Genomic DNA, 16,249 nt, shown 5'->3' on the forward strand with positions numbered 1-16,249 from the left:
GCGCAGCGACCTGTTTTCACCCCGGAGCACGGATTCGGTCGTGCCCCCTGAGAGCTGCACTGGGCCGCTGGCAGGGCGGAATTTAACAGGGAAGCGGGGAATTGAAAACAAAATGGGCGACTTACCGCTTGCAGCCGCCTTCACGTTGGATCGCGGGGTCCACACCACCATCTTGCAGCCCGGCGCTCCACTTACGTGCCGGGCTGATGCCGGGTGGTCCAGGTAGGGCCCCGTTTCCCGTTGGCAGCTTGGCCCTCCTCGTTAACGAGGCGGAGGGCCCTGTCTATGCGACAGCGCTGTGCGTCCCACCGTGTAAAGCCGCGGCCCTCACGGAGCCCTCCCGCCCCGCTCTCGCCCCACAGAGCAAGTAAAGCCCGATATTTTGTGCTCCACTTGCTCTCGTGGGGGGGGGGGGGGGTAACCCGAATATAGGTCGCGGGGGCGGGACTTCCATACTAAGCGCAGGAACTCCCACCTCGCGGCTGATACCGTCCCCAAACGGGGCGCTATGCAATTTCCCCCCCCCTCTCCTCCCTCCCCCCCACCCCCCCCCCCCAGGTTCTTCACGATCCAAGGCTAATGGGACCAATGCGCCTATGGATCCGTGCCAATTATGAGCAATTTTTCACAGTGTGGATTATTGCAAATTCTCCTTGAGTTGGGCAACTTGACCTGAAAAGTGCCAGGATGAATGATGAATTCCTGAGTGATAACAAATCACTTGCCACAAGCAGACCCAGATTTGAGTAACTGCTTACATCAACTTTTATGTCATTGACAAGGTGCTCAGGATTGAGCTGCTGGCTTTGTGCTAGTCTTACTGGAGCCAGAGTAACACATAAGGACACTGTGTAGAAAGACACTCTGCCATGAAAAATGGTTATCCATCCATCTGGCCAGCTCCCTCCAAAGGCCCTTCTCCTTCATCCATATTCTAACTTTGAAGGTTCCATAATGAATGCAATAGCAGACAGTAAGTAGGCTATCATTATTTTCTTTCCAATTTCTACTTTTTTTATGAAGTATTTTTGGGCTCATCAAGGTATAGGATGTTAGCGCTGGGGGGAGTGGGTGGGCTGGGGTGAAATGGACCATTTTATATCTTGGGCATCCAGAGTCAGCATCAAGAACTCCCAGGTCAGACACTATCCGAGCAGGCTGCCTCAGACCTTACTTCAGAAGAAACGCTCCCTGATGCATCAGTGTGGCATCCTGTGGCATGTTGGGATGAGATGGCCATTTAGTGCAATTAGTTCTTCAGCAGCACCTCCCAAACCCACGACCTCTACCACCTAGCAGGATGAGGGCAGTGGGCACATAGGAACACTGCCACCCCCAAGTTCCCCTCTGATTCACGCATTCTCCTGACTGGGAAATATATCGTCGTTCCTTCACCGGCACTGGGTCAAAATCCTGGACCTCCCTCCCTTCACCACACGGGCTACAGGGGTTCAGGAACATAAGAAATAGGAGCAGGAGTAGGCCCTTTGGCCCCTCAAGCCTGCTCCACCATTCAATAAGATCACGGCTGATCAGACCATGGACTCAGCTCCACTTCCCTGCCCACTCCCCATAACCCTTTATTCCCTTATCGCTCAAAATTCTGTCTATCTCCGCCTTAAATATATTCAGTGATCCAGTCTCCACAACACTCTGGGGCAGAGAATTCCATAGATAAAACCTGCTTGATGGACCAAATAGCTTTTGCTTGCATAGGAACAGGAGGAGGCCTGCTGCAGTCAATTAAGTCATGGATGACCTGTACCTCAACTCCATTTACCCCCCTGAGCTCCACATCCCTCGAAACACTTGCCCAACAAAAATCTAACAAAACTCTGCACTTTGTCGTCTCCCAGTTGCCACGGAAACATTCTTGGAAGTTTCACTTATTTCACAAGTGCCAGTAATTTTGATTTGATTGCATTTTCTACCAACCCTCTTGTCACCTGTACCCGTGTCATGAGGGGACTTTAGCAGATAGGTCCTGTATTGAATCAGTGTTCAGTTACAGTGTTTGCAATGCACACTTTGAAATGCGTTGCCCAGTTTTGAATTGGTTCCTCCTAATTCAAATTAGGAATAACATTACAAAATGGTATTTAACATCTTGCATCTCAATCTCATTGGCTTGAAGCATTTCCTAATTATCAGTTATGCATGAGGAGTGATTCAGAGTAGTCTTTAATCAAAAGGTCTTGTTCCTTGAAACCTTGTTCCTTGGTCTCTGAAACCTTTTTAATTAGTGTGAAGAAATGGCATATTGATCACTTGGCACCTGCCTGATTCACCACTGTCGTTAGCAATAACATTTAGATTTAAATTAAGATGAGACAGAAGGGAATTGCACAGGAATGAGAGGGAGAGAATGATTCATTGCTTTCTGGCGTTTCATACGGTTTAGTTCAGTCAGGTTTTTAGGTTGAAGTTGGAAGGCAGTGAAATCCATGCCTGAGGTTTTAACGGGAGGGCGGAATCGGGTGGGGGGAGGGGCAGTGGGAGAACTGAAGCAGACGGCCCACCCACAGGCTCTGAAGATAGCGAGCGCTGATCAGGATGGCAAAGGCTGGTTGGACGTGTTCCTAGAGGTTTTGTCACGTGACCGCCCCTCTCTACTATCCCGGCCCCCCACCCTCGCATACCTAAGAACTCACATTTAGAGTGGAAGCAAGGCTTCCCTCGATTTCGAGGGACTGCCTGTGATGATGATGATGTCCCGCCCCCGCGCACGCTCCCGCCATCAGTCGCCCGACATGTCTGCAATGTATTTGCTTCACGGGTTCTTTGCTTAAGAATTCATAGCAACACATTACTATTAAGAACTAGTTGGTTAATTAGCAAAAGGTTCAACAATCACACTACACATTACCAGTTCACCCACGAGGTTCACAACTGCATACCTCATCGCGGATTCCCCCGAATCCAGCTGGCTGGGGTTTTATTGAGTCTTGTGCCCATCATGTGACTGGCTAAGCCACTCTCAACTCCATAGCCCAGTGGTGAGCATACTCACAGGGCCATAGATTACAATGTCCATCCTCACACTGCACTATCAACGGGTACGAGAGCAGACTTCTTGTAACCCGATTGGGATGTATTGGAAAGGCTGTTGCTCTGCAAGATGCCCCACATACAACTTTCCAGGATGTTTCAACGGTATGATTCTGGACTGTCAGTCAACCAGCCTCCGTCCCCATCTCTCATTCTGTTGTAATTAATAAACAAAAGTTTGCAAAGAAAATGTAAGAAAAACGCACTTTATTTTTGAATGTCCCAATGATTTTTCTCCCGGGTTTTGCTCACAACAGTTTCCTGGAGATTAATCTTTAATTCCTGGAGAATCAAGGACATTGCCTGGAGAGTTGGCAGCCAATGTTTCCCGTCATTTTTGGGAGGCTGCGTGGCCCGTTCAAAAGTATGTGCAACCGGCCTTTCAATGGAAAAAAATGCACATGCGCAGTTCCTTAAAGGGGCCGCGCAATTCCTTAAAGGGGCCGCGCAGTACCTTAAAGGGGCCACGTAGTACCTTAAAGGGGCCGCGCGGTGGCAAACAAAATGACAGGGAACATCGAACAGGACAGCTAGGGGATGGATAATAAATGCCAGCCTTGCCTGCAATGCCCACATCCCGAGACTGAATAATACAAATAAACTACTAATGACAGGTGCACCTGCGTGAGCAGCGCAGTCACAAGGACCTCTGCCTTATTCAAAACTCCGACCTGTTAAGTCCCACTCCAGGAACTTGAGCACATTAAGCTAGGCTGACACTCCAGTCCCTGCATGTGTTTCTTCAATTTGGAAGCTGTCTCAGCGGGTTGCGCGGGACCCCTGGAGGGCTCCACCGCTGCACAGTTCACAAGGAACATTGTTGGCAAACGCTCAGAGCAGTCTCATTTTAATATTTGGAAACAGTTTCCTGCCCGAAACCGCGAGGAATGACATCAGAGCTGGAGGGGCGGAGCAGGAATTGGGGTGGAGGTCCGTCGCCATCAAGGGACCCCAAGGGAGCGGGTCCCTCAGCACAAGATAAGCTTCCCAACAGATGCCGGTGTGGGGAGAGAGGGTCGGGGGTGGGAGAAAGCCGGAGAATTCTTTCTGGGACATGGAGGAGCATTCCTGCTCGTGGAATCCCACTGAAGAGTAAAAAATATTGGGTGAGAATTTGCTGCAGTGACGATATTAGGCGCGGACGTCCCCAGTTAGACCGTGGTGCTTCCCGATCCTCCCGTAGCGACTTTACACCACAATTTGGAGAGGAAAAAAAGATTTGTATTTAGATAGCGTCTTTCACGCCCTCAGGATGTCCCAAAGCGTTTTACAGCCAACAACATATGTTTGAAGCGTAGTCGCTGTTGTAATGTAGGAAATGCGGTATCCAAATTGAGCACGGCAAGCTCCCACAAACAGCAATGAAATAATGACCAGAGATTCTGGCCGCGAAATTGCCCTTCGCCCCGACTGGGGGCGGTAACCTTCCGGGGCCGGGACTCCGTGCGCCCGAACCCGAGTATTCCACCCCCGAGACAGAACTGGGCACATGCGCCCCGGTACTCCGCTTCCTTAGCGGGGTGCACCCGGGACAGCTGCGTGGTGCTGTGTCCAGCACAGCGCTGAAGAGGCTGGCGCCACGTGGACGCTCCGCGTAGCGTTGACCCGCTCCATAGCCCCTCCCCCTTCAATTAAAGGGGGAGGGCCGTCGCACGCTCTGCCGGCCCTTTGCCGGCCACCACTAGGGCTGCACGACGGTGACCCGTTTGACATGAGAGCCGCCATTGTCGGGCCGACAAATAAAAATGGCGGTGCGTGGCGCCAATGGCCTCCCCTTTAAGGAGCGCCCCGGCGGCGGATGTCCACCAGCTTTGATGACCCGCCAACCCCAGCCTGGCAGCCCGTGGGGTTCCCCCACGGGGTGCAAAAGGGTCAGCGCGGGGCCGAGAGGGGTCAGCGAGCATGGCAATGACGTCATTGCCGGTTGCGCGCCGGCATAGGGCGTGGCCCTGCAGGGACTGCAGCCCCAAAACCTCTGGGTCAATTTCCCGAGAGGCCCCCACCCCCAGCCCTGCACCCAGGCGAAAATACCATTGCGTCTCTTTAGCGCCCTCCGGAGGCGCTAACCGGTCTACAAAAAGGGACAATTTCGGCCCCTCTGTTTTAGTGCTGTTGGATGATGGTTAAATTTTGGCCAGGACACTAAAAAGAACTCTCCTGCTCTCCTTCAAACCAGTGTCTTGGGATACGTCGCATCCGCCCAAGAGAACAGGCGCGCCTCAGTCTGAAGTACAGCGTTCCCTGCATATTGCCTTGAGTGTTAGCCTGGATTACGTGCTCAAATCTCTGGAGTGGGACTTGAACCCACAACATTCTGACTTTCCTGCGTATATCATTTTTCAGTGAGTGTGGCGATTGTTCTGGAGCAGCGCAGCCAATGTCCGATGTAGAAGCCCCTCGCAGTCTGGTGCTAACCGGGGCCCAGAGGTGTTTAAAATCGATGTTTGAAGGTCGCACTGATGGTCGGGTACGATCAGAAATTCATTTTTGATGTGCCTAAAGGGCTGTTCCTGTATCTGTCTGGTTAGTACATTAGATGGAGCACTGACCAGCCCCATTCTGACTGAGGTTGTACGAACAACACAGAAATGGAGGCTTTTAGTCTTTAGTTGCTCAGGCAGTCTGGAATCGTGGTACTATTTCTGGATTTTAATAAGGTGCAAATGGGCTCACTAACGATCACTTTCTCAGCACATGACATTACCAAATCCAATTTCATCTTAAAAAGAATTTAATGGTAGTTTAAGGCTAGAAACCAACAATCCACGATATATGTTGCTTTTATACTTTGTCAAACTGTCAGCTGTGTCTCAGTGGGTATCACACTCGCCTCTGAGTCAGAAGGGTGTGGGGTCAAGTCCCACTCCAGCAAACTTGAGCACAAAAAAAATCTTTGCTGACACTACAGTGCAGTGCTGTGGGAGTGCTGCACTGTCGGAGGGGCCATCTTCTGGGTGAGGCGTTAAACCGAGGCCCAGTCTGACCTCTCAGGTGGACGCAAAAGATGTCATGGCAACAATTTGATGACGAGCAGGGGAGTTATCCCTAGTGTCCTGGCCAATATTTATCCATCAACATAACCAAAAAAAAACAGATTATCGGGTCATTATCACGTTGTTGTTTGTGGGAGCTTGCTGTATGCAAATTGGCTGCCATGTTTCCTACATTACAACAGTGACTACACTCCAAAAGTACTTCATTGGCTGTAAAGTGCTTTGAGACGTCAGATTGGTCATGAAAGGTGCTATATAAATGCAAGTCTTTTTCTTTTTGTACCAGTGACCCTAGACACTGCCAGAACTGCACCACTGAATAATAATTTTCAAAGCACCCGTTAAGGGCAATTATTTCTAAATTTAAACTACTGGAATTGTGTGAGAGCATCAAACACACTGAGCCTAGCAGAGCCATTCTACGCTGGTTTAAGTCGCTATGATGCTCACAGTGGTGATAATTCAGCAAACTCGATCATGCCATTGGAGTTAACGGGGGAGTGCAGGGACGGAGCTGTGGGAATTAGCCCATCAACCTTTATTGGCAAAGGGTGCCCGTGGAGCATGCGAACGTGCCAGCAAATTGTAATAATAGGCAATGGCTTAAGTCACTCGGGCTATCATTTCCTGAAATTTCTGCACTGTAATAATGGGATCCGCTGACGCAAGTTTGCAACAAATTCCAGCCCATTACTTACCTTGGCTATTCTCCTGCATCCTCCCAGGTTTCTCTGGTGGTTAAACAACACCTCGATTTCAAAATTCTCATCCTTGTTTTCAAATCCCTCATGGCCTCGCCCCTCCCTATCTCTGTAATCTCCTCCAACCCCCCTGAGATGTCTGTGCTCCTCTAATTCTGCCCTCTTGAGCATCCCTGATTATAATCGCTCAATCATTGGAGGCCGTCCCTTCTGTTGCCTGGGCCCCAAGCTCTGGAACTCCCTGCCTAAATATCTCCGTCTCTCTACCTCTCTTTCCTCCTTCAAGACGCTCCTTAAAACCTACCTCTTTGACCAAGCTTTTGGTCACCTGCGGTAATTTCTACTTATGCGGCTCGGTGTCAAATTTTTAATATCGTGACAATCCTGTGAAGCGCTTTAGGACGTTTCACTATGTCAAAGGCGCTATACAAATGCAAGTTATTGTTGGTTCTGGTCACCTGCTGGGCCTAATCCCCTCAAGTTGTTGCAGTAGTCACGTCGCGGCGTCAGTGAAGTCATCGGTCCGTGACTTGAAGATTTGAATTGGGTTAACCTGCCTGCCTGCAGCGGGTGCTTCGGCCTACCTCAAAGCCGGCGAAGATATATTGTCGCCGGGCGCGAAGGGCGTGGCTTCAAGCCAGTAAGAGGACTCGGGCGATTTTAATCCCCCCTCCCATCGCACCGTTCCTGCCGGTTAGGGGCGGTGGTGACGGGGTTTAAATCGACCACCTCCGTCTGCATCAGTACACTGTTAGACTTCTGCTGTCGTGAGAGTTGTACGACTTTGCATTCGACTGTGGGAAATCGTATCGTTTGCTTGTTAAAAAATATCTTCAAAAACCTCTGTGCTTCCAGTAACCAACTGGGTCAAATTTGAGAGATTTGTTTTCCTTGTTACAATTGCCTCTGGTTGAACCCATTTGTTATGCCACCTGATGTATGAAAATAAAAGTAAAGAAATAAACTGACTTGAACACAGGGGGTCGATGGTAAACCCCTGAATGTTGGGTATCTGAAATTAGTTTTTCAGGTTGGCTCACTTGATTGCGCACACACATCTGGATCTGAAGGGTCTGTGTTCTCGGCCTGCTCCATGATTTGAGGTTCTAATCTGTGCTTGACACTTCAATACAGGACTGAGGGCTGCATTGCCGTTCTTTGGATCAGGCATAAAACCTCAGGCCCTGTCTGCTTGTTATGATGGATCAAGTGTGGAATGTAGTTGCTTCATGACTTCTGGCTTAAGAATTCGTAGCAACACATTGCTTGTTAGAACTGGTTGGTTTATTAACAACAGTTTAACAATCACACTAAACATTACCAGTTCATCCGCAAGGCTCACAACTGCATACCTCATTGTGGATGACCTAGACCCAACTGGCTGGGGTTTTATTGAGTCTTGCGAACATCACGTGACTGGCTCAGCCACTCGCATTGCAGCAGCCAAACAACTATTTTGAGTTGTATCAGTAATCAAGTGCCCCCCCCTGATTAAAGGGGGAGGGAGCATACTCAAAAAAACTTTTCAAGTGCCCCCTTGGTTTTTTTTTGGGGGGGCACTAAAAACACAAATTATACAAGTGCCACCTGGCTAAAAAGGGAGGGGGGGGGCACTAAAACCAACAAACTTAAACAAATTAAACTTTGGACATGGTTCAAATTAAAATTTGGTTGCCGGGGGTGATGATGCACTCCAGTCCCGCCGGCTCCCACCTCTCGCAGAAGGCGGCGAGCGTACCGGTGGACACCACGTGCTCCATCTCCAGGGACACCCTGGCCTGGATGTAACCGCAGAAGAGAGGCAGGCAGTCGGGCTGAACGACCCCCTCAACTGCCCGCTGCCTGGGCTGGCTGATGGCCCCCTTGGCAGTGCCCAGGAGCAGTCCTACGAGGAGGCCTTCTGACCTGCCCGCTCCCCTCCGCACAGGGTGCCCAAAGATCAGGAGTGTGGAATTGAAGTGCAGCCAGAATTTGAGGAGCAGCCCCTTCAAATATTGGAAGAGAGGCTGTAATCTCTACACATTAAACACGGACTCCTCCAGACCTGTAGAAATGCAACAGAAATGCAAAAGCCCTATAAACCTGTGAGCATACTCAAAGGTGCATACATTACAAGGTGGACATTAATGATCCCATGGTCGCCTTTGAAAAAGAGCCAAGAATTCTCTGGTAACCAGCCAACATTTCTCACTCAAGCTATAATATAAAAAAAACACTTGATCAACCCTCCATTATACCATTGCTGTTTGCTAGAGAACAATAATGATCGCAGCACAAAGCAATGCCTTGTATGTGAATGTCTTGAGATGTTTCTGAGAGACATGATGTAGCAATGTGTAAATGGAAGGTTTTTTTGGCTCCTCCAACAGTGCAGCATTCCCTCAGCACTGCACTGGTGTGTCAGCCTAGATTTATGTGCACAAGTCCCTGGAGTGGGACTTGAACCAACAACCTTCTGACTCAGAGGCGAGGGTGCTGCCCACTGAGCCACGGCTGACACCGAGAGAACAAAATAGGTTCACGTTTGTGTGTATCCCTGGGATTAATTGGATACCAACGAGCTGGCACAGGCATGATGGGCCGAATAACCGCATTCTTTGCTGTATCACCCTATGAAACAGAACCGGGGTGATGATAACCAATCTCGCCCTCTCAGACTCCAGTCAACCTGCTGTGCATTTCCAGCGTTATGGTTTTTATTTCAATTGAGTACAGTTTTTAGATGTTGGTTAGATCATTATTTACACTGTCAGTAAAGAGAGTGCTGTTGTGCTTAGTGCCACCTATGGCTCAGTGGGTGCCACTGTTGCCTCTGAGTTAGAAAGCTGTGGGTTCAAGTCCCACTCCAGAAACCTGAGCACAAAATTTAGATTGACACTCCAGTGCAGTACTGAGGGAGTGCTGCATTGTCGGAGGTGCCGTTTTTCAGATGAGACGTTACACAGTGGATGTAAAAAAAAAATCACATGGCACCATTTCGAAAAGGGGAGGGGAGTTCTCCCCACCATCCTGACAAATATTTATCCCTCAACCAAAACCTAAAAACAGATTATCTGGTCATTGTCCCATTGCTGTTGGTGTGAGCTTGCTGTGCACACATTGGCTGCTGTGTTTCCTACATTACAGCAGTGACTACACCTCAAAATGACTTCATTGGCTGTAAAGCGCTTTGGGATGTCTTAAGGTTGTGAAAATTGCTGCATACATGCAAGTCTTTTTTCTATACGAACCTGGTTAGAAGTAATCTATCAGATGTCAAGGTTCACAGGGTAGATGTTTCCTCTGGCTGAGGAGTCTAGAACCAGGGGTCACCGTCTCAGAATAAGGGGTCGGTCATTTAGGACTGAGATGAGGAGAAACTTCTTCACTCAGAGGGTGGGGAATCTCTGGAATTCTCTACGCCAGAGGGCTGTGGAACCTCAGTTTTTGAATATATTCAAGACAGAGATCGATCGATTTTTGGATGTTAAGGAAATCAAGGGATATGGAGATAGTGCAGGAAAGTGGGAGTTGAGGTAGAAGATCAGCCATGATCTCATTGAATGGCGGAGCAGGCTCGAGGGGCCGAATGGCCTACTCCTGCTCATAATTCTTGTGTCCATCTCCACCTATTGCATGTAACTAGGTTCCAGTGTACATGCGCGATGGTCTTCAAATTACCTAACCTTGTTAAAGCTCTTTGTTGGGTGAGTGGTGTACATCATCAAATATTTAAAATGTTATTTTTATTTTCAATCCGGCAGATAATTGTGACAGTCACCTGGTGTCCGACTTGCTCCAATTGGCTTTCAATTCCTCTTCGGAGTTCTCGAGCAGTCACAGCCCTGGCTTTGCAAAGCTGAACAGGAGAGACGGTAAGAGGCAAAACCATGTCAATTGATTAGCACGCTCATTCCCCCTTATCCATCATCATAAAACGTTTCCCCCTGCCTAAGCTAAACTTGACTCCCGAGTGTGACAGTTTGAAACTCTGAATTGCTGTCCTTGCAAAGTATGCATTCGGTGCACATTACAATTTCTTTCTATGCTGTCATCCGTGCAGTCAAGTGCTGGTGGAGCAGTCAGTTCCCCAGAGAGCCATACATCTCCCATTATACACTCAGGTGGTTATGTACAAATGGTGATTAATGGTGATATTATTTCTAAGCTCTCGAGGCCCGAGAGTTTTTGTTTAAAATTAGCTCTGACAATATGTTTGTTAGCATAAGTGATTGTGTTAGATACATAAGCTGAATGCGCAAATCTTCAAAAACTTTAATATATTACAGATCAAACACCAGATAAATGTGCCAAAGGCATTTTGAATCACTGTAACTAAAATTTGCATAACAATTTCAAAAGTGATATTTATAACCCTTAATGTCACTGTGTTTTCTTTCAAATCAGTATGTGAATCCTCCTTTGCTTTGTTTCTCTGCAAGGGAAGAGATGAAACGGATTTTGGAGAATCATATAAGACATACGTTTAAGGTTCGCTAGCTGATTCACAAAATGAAACATCTTTTTTTATTTACTCTTAAGACTTGGCTCCTTTTCAAGTCAGCATTGAGCCTCCGAAGCGTCACAGTGACCTTGAGAGCACAGGCCTTCACCGTACACTTCAGTTTGATGTCAGCTAGCACAATACCAACGCTCCATGGGCTAGAATGGAACAGTCAAAGATCACTGTTTCTGAGACAGAAGTTAATTGGAAGAATGTGTAAAAGGTGGACGGAGTTTCATTGTTGACATTTATCAGCGTGTGGTATTCATTGCCATTTATAAGAACATAAGAAATAGGAGCAGAAGTAGGCCCCTCGAGCCTGCTCCGCCATTTAATAAGATCATGGCTGATCTGATCATGAATTCAGCTCCACTTCCCTGCCCGCTGCCCATAACCCTTTACTCCCTTATTGCTCAAAAATCTGTCTATCTCCGCCTTAAATTTATTCAATGACCCAGCCTCCACAGTTCTCTGGGGCAGAGAATTCCACAGATTTACAACCCTCTGAGAGAGGAAATTCCTCCTCATCTCAGTTTAAAATGGGCGGCCCCTTATTCTGAGACAATGCCCCCTAGTTTTAGTTTCCCCTATGAGTGGAAATATCCTCTCTGCATCCACCTTGTCGAGCCCCCTCATTATCTTATATATTTCGATAAGATCACCTCTCATTCTTCTGAACTTCAAAGCCTCCCTGAAAACATCCCAATCAACTCTTGGTAATCCCTGGCCCACGGCCGCTCAAATGGAGAAGAGGCATCAGCGAAGGCGCCGAACACTTTGAGTATCTTCGCCGGGAGCACGCGGTAGTCAAGTACAAAGAGCGGAAGGAGTTGGAGAGTGAAGTCCCCCTTGAACCTTTCAAGACTGAGACCGATAGGGGTTTGTTGCCTGAGGCTAACAAGGGATACGGGTCAAAAGCGGGTAAATAGGTTTGAGATACAGAGCAGCCATGGTGAAATTAAATGTCGGAACAGGCTCGAGGGGCTGATTGGCCTACTCCTGTTCTTGTATCGCCAGTTTTCAGCTCCTTATCCTTATCTTTCGGTCTGGAAGCTTGGATTGTCTGTTCCGTGGCCGTCTCTGTAGTCTCTATCCATCAGAAGACAGGAGGAGGAAGATAGGATACAAACCCATGGGATTTATTTCTCTCATCCTCTCTGAGCTGGAACCTCTTCTTCTTAGGTAGTCTCCCCGGGGTCGAGGATGACTTGCTTCCACACTAACATGAGTTCTAAGGTGACTGATGAGACCAATGTGGAATCTGGTGGGTGGGGTGCTTGGGTTGTCGTGTGCTCCTTCCGCTGTTTGCGCTTGGCCTCAACGTGCTCGTGATGAAGAGACTCAAAGTGTTCCCAAATGCTTCTTCTCCACTTTGAGCAGTCTTGGGCCAGGGATTCCCAAGAGTCGATGAGGGTGTTACATTTTTTTAGGGAGGCTTTGAGGGCGTCCTTGAAGCATTTCCTCTGCCCTTCTGGGGCTCGCCTGCCGTGACGTAGCTCGGAGTAAAGTGCCTGTTTCGGGAGTCTAGTATCAGGCATGCGGACTACGTGGCCCTGTTGCACATCTGGCAGCCTGGTCAAGTCCAAGTGAATCGCACCCATTGGGTTTAAGAGTCAATTATAACAATTATTTAGGCTCCAACCCTCCGATTATGAGTTACATGCTCGTAACCCTGATGTACAATTTATTTTAAGTAATTGTGCTGAATTTGTGGGTCGGAGGCTATCTCTGAACCTCAAGAAAAGTGCGCACATACCTGATGGGCCCAGAGGTTCGTTGACTCGCGTTCCTGCGTAAAGGCCCACGTATCCCAGCGGCGCAGGCAGTTCGCAAGCCCCTCCTGGGATCACGTGGGCCAGGCCAGCCAATCAAAAAGGCTGATCCCCATGATGCTTAGGTGCATTCCATTTAAGTGCGGAATCCCCATAAATATGAATAGGAATCCCCTTAAAAACACAATTACACATCCGTTAAATAAAAATAAGTAATTACATGTTCAAAATGAATTAAAATACAATTAAATTAAACATAAAAACATAGAAATTTACAGCGCAGAAGGAGGCCATTTTGGCCCATCGTGTCCTCGCTGGCCGACAAAGAGCCGCAAGGCCCTCGGTCAGCAGCCCTGAAGGTTACATATAAACCTACGAACAATGAACAATGGCGGAAAGGTAAAGAGCACCCAGCCCAACCAGTGCACCCCACACACCTGCGACACCCCTTGCACCGAAACATTCTACACCCCACCCCAACTGGAGCCATGTGATCCCCTGGGAGAGGCAAAAACCAGATAACATTTAAAACAAAAAATTATTTTTTTCAATAATAAACGTAAATATTTTAAAGGGGCTAAAAATAACCTATAACTAATTTGAAAGATTTTTTGGTTAAAATAATTAAAAAATATATTTTTATATATATATTTAAGCTCTTACGCTGGTAAAAGAAAGCCCTACGCCTGCTTTTACCAGGCATTAGAGTTTCATGGGTATTTGCTGGACAGTAGTTACACTTCTTGTGAAAGCAGGAATTGGAACAGGGTGAATCTGCTGCAGCATGTTAGGGTCGGGGAATTTACTCACAAGAGTGGCTGATACCACCGGCACAAATTTGTTACATCTGCTCAGCATCATTAGTGGGTTAACTACCCTGATTGTGAAGTCAAGGCCACGTGTTTCTTTACCAACTATTTAACGGGTTCTTAAGAGGTGAAGTAAAACCTTGTAATATCCAACATATAACATTGCATTTGGAATACTCAAGAATTGGTACACACTGCATATCTGTTACATTGACAATCTGTAGGCTTTGTTTAAATGTGCATAGCGAACAGGCTTCAACGAGATTGTATGATTGTATGTCAGCTGTGGCTCAGTGGGTAGCACTCTCGCCTCCGATTCGGAAAGTTGTGGATTCCAGTCCCACTCCAGAGACTTGAGCACAAAAATCTAGGTTGACACTGCAGGGAGCTCTACACTGTCGGAGGTGCTGTCTTTCGGATGAGACGTTAAACCGGGATCCTGTCTGCTCTCTCAGGTGGACGTAAAAGATACCATGGCGCTATTTCGAAGAAGAGCAGGGGAGTTATCCCCGGTGTACTGGCCAATATTTATCCCTCGATCAACGTCGTTAAAACAGATTAACTGGTCATTATCACATTGCCGTGCACAAACGAGCTGCCACGTTTCCTACATTACAACAGTGACAATACTGTTTAAAAAAAACTTCATTGGCTGTAAAGCACTTTGTGACATCCTGTGCATATAAATGCAATTCTTTCCATTATTCATCTTTTTTATGAAACTGGCAGGAGGCTAAATAACCAGATGAGACAGATTAAGATAATTAGCAAAAGAAGCAGGGGAAGATGAAAAGAATTTATTTTACGCGCGAGTTGTTAGGGTTTGGAATTCACTGCCTGAAAGGGTGGTGGAAGCAGATTAATATTAATTTTTGAAAGGAGGTTGGAAAAATACTTGAAAAAGAAACATAAGAACATAAGAACGTAAGAAATAGGAGCAGGAGTAGGCCATACGGCCCTTCGAGCCTGCTCCTCCATTTAATACGATCATGGCTGATCTGATCATGGACTCAGGTCCACTTCCCTGCCCGCTCCCCATAACCCCTTATTCCCTTATTGGTTAAGAAACTGTCTATCTCTGTCTTAAATTTATTCAGTGACCCAGCTTCCACAGCTCTCTGGGGCAGCGAATTCCACAGAATTACAATCCTCTGAGAGAAGAAATTCCTCATCATCACAGTTTTAAAAGAGCGGCCCCTTATTCTAAGGTTATGCCCCTTAGTTCTAGTCTCCCCCATCAGTGGAAACATCCTCTCTGCATCCACCTTGTCAAGCCCCCTCATAATCTTATACGTTTCGATAAGATCACCTCTCATTCTTCTGAATTCCAATGAGTAAGAGGCCCAACCTACTCAACCTTTCCTCATAAGTCAACCCCCTCATCCCCGGAATCAACCGAGTGAACCTTCTCTGAACTGCCTCCAAAGAAGTATATCCTTTCGTAAATATGGAAACCAAAACTGTACGCAGTACTCCAGGTGTAGCCTGGAAACAAAACACAGGGCCATGGGGAATGAGCAGAGGGGAGTGCAGTTCATTGAACAGCTTATTCAAAGAGCTGGCACAGCCACAGCAGTCAGATTCTATGATTCTATGAAAGCAGTTGTACAGTGTAAGCTCCAACTTCTACATCTTGAATCCTTGATGGTATTCCTCATTAGGCTTCACTACAAGTATAATGATGCATATTCTGCCATTACCTGCAGAAAACCTCTTGTATATTCTACAATAAGAGAAGTCCTTGTCAACAGAGGATAAAATACTACACGGCTGCATTGTATTTTCATTGTAACCTCTTGGCAGACTTACCGGATGTATTAAATGTACAAGTAGCCCTTGTATTTGAGAGCTTCAACCACGTGTTTTCTTGTTAAATCCGACAAAGTAATTCCATTTATATATTAGAAGATGTCAGCTCATTTAACTTCAAAGACCTTTCATCCTCACTCTGCATTCCTGTCGTAATTCGAGGACATTTAAACTGCAGGAATATAAAAAGCAAAGGAAATTGTTTTCCAAAAGGAATATTATTGTGTGCGTGTCATCTGGTGTCTTGAGTTATTTGTCCCTTTCCCCTAATGACTCAAAACTGAGGCAAATATTTCATCTGTATTTAAGTAGAAAATCAGACTGCAGAAATTCCTGCAAGAGTTCTCAGAGTTACTCTCTCTCAATCCATTATTCCTTTTGTGGGTGCAAATCTTTAATCTTTCCGTGACTGTTTTGATCAGTTGGGCATTTTGTTCTTCAGGCTTGCTGTGCTGGTCCTTGTACAAACATAGCCCTGAATATGAGTCGGAGTGTTTAGATTGAGGGAGACATACAAGGAGCACAGTGAATTCACTGGAGAGTGTGTGATATATTCTTTACAAACACACAAACACACAAACTACAAGATGGCTCTACAGGAACGTGTCATGTGACTTTGTCACATGATCCTTGT

General features: G+C 47.1%; 1 protein-coding gene across 1 annotated transcript in view; it reads left to right on the plus strand.

The window, feature by feature from the left end:
- Window positions 1–206: 206 nt before the first annotated feature.
- The window catches only part of LOC139253699 (contactin-associated protein-like 5), a 1,150,822-nt gene continuing 1,134,779 nt past the window's right edge, over window positions 207–16,249 (plus strand). The window contains exons 1-2 of the mRNA XM_070873518.1: window positions 207–222; window positions 10,486–10,596. Of these exons, the coding sequence (XP_070729619.1) occupies window positions 207–222; window positions 10,486–10,596 (127 nt within the window). The remainder of the gene's footprint in view (window positions 223–10,485; window positions 10,597–16,249) is intronic.

Source organism: Pristiophorus japonicus, chromosome 3 (genome assembly GCF_044704955.1).
Source record: "Pristiophorus japonicus isolate sPriJap1 chromosome 3, sPriJap1.hap1, whole genome shotgun sequence".
NCBI lineage: Eukaryota > Metazoa > Chordata > Chondrichthyes > Pristiophoridae > Pristiophorus > Pristiophorus japonicus.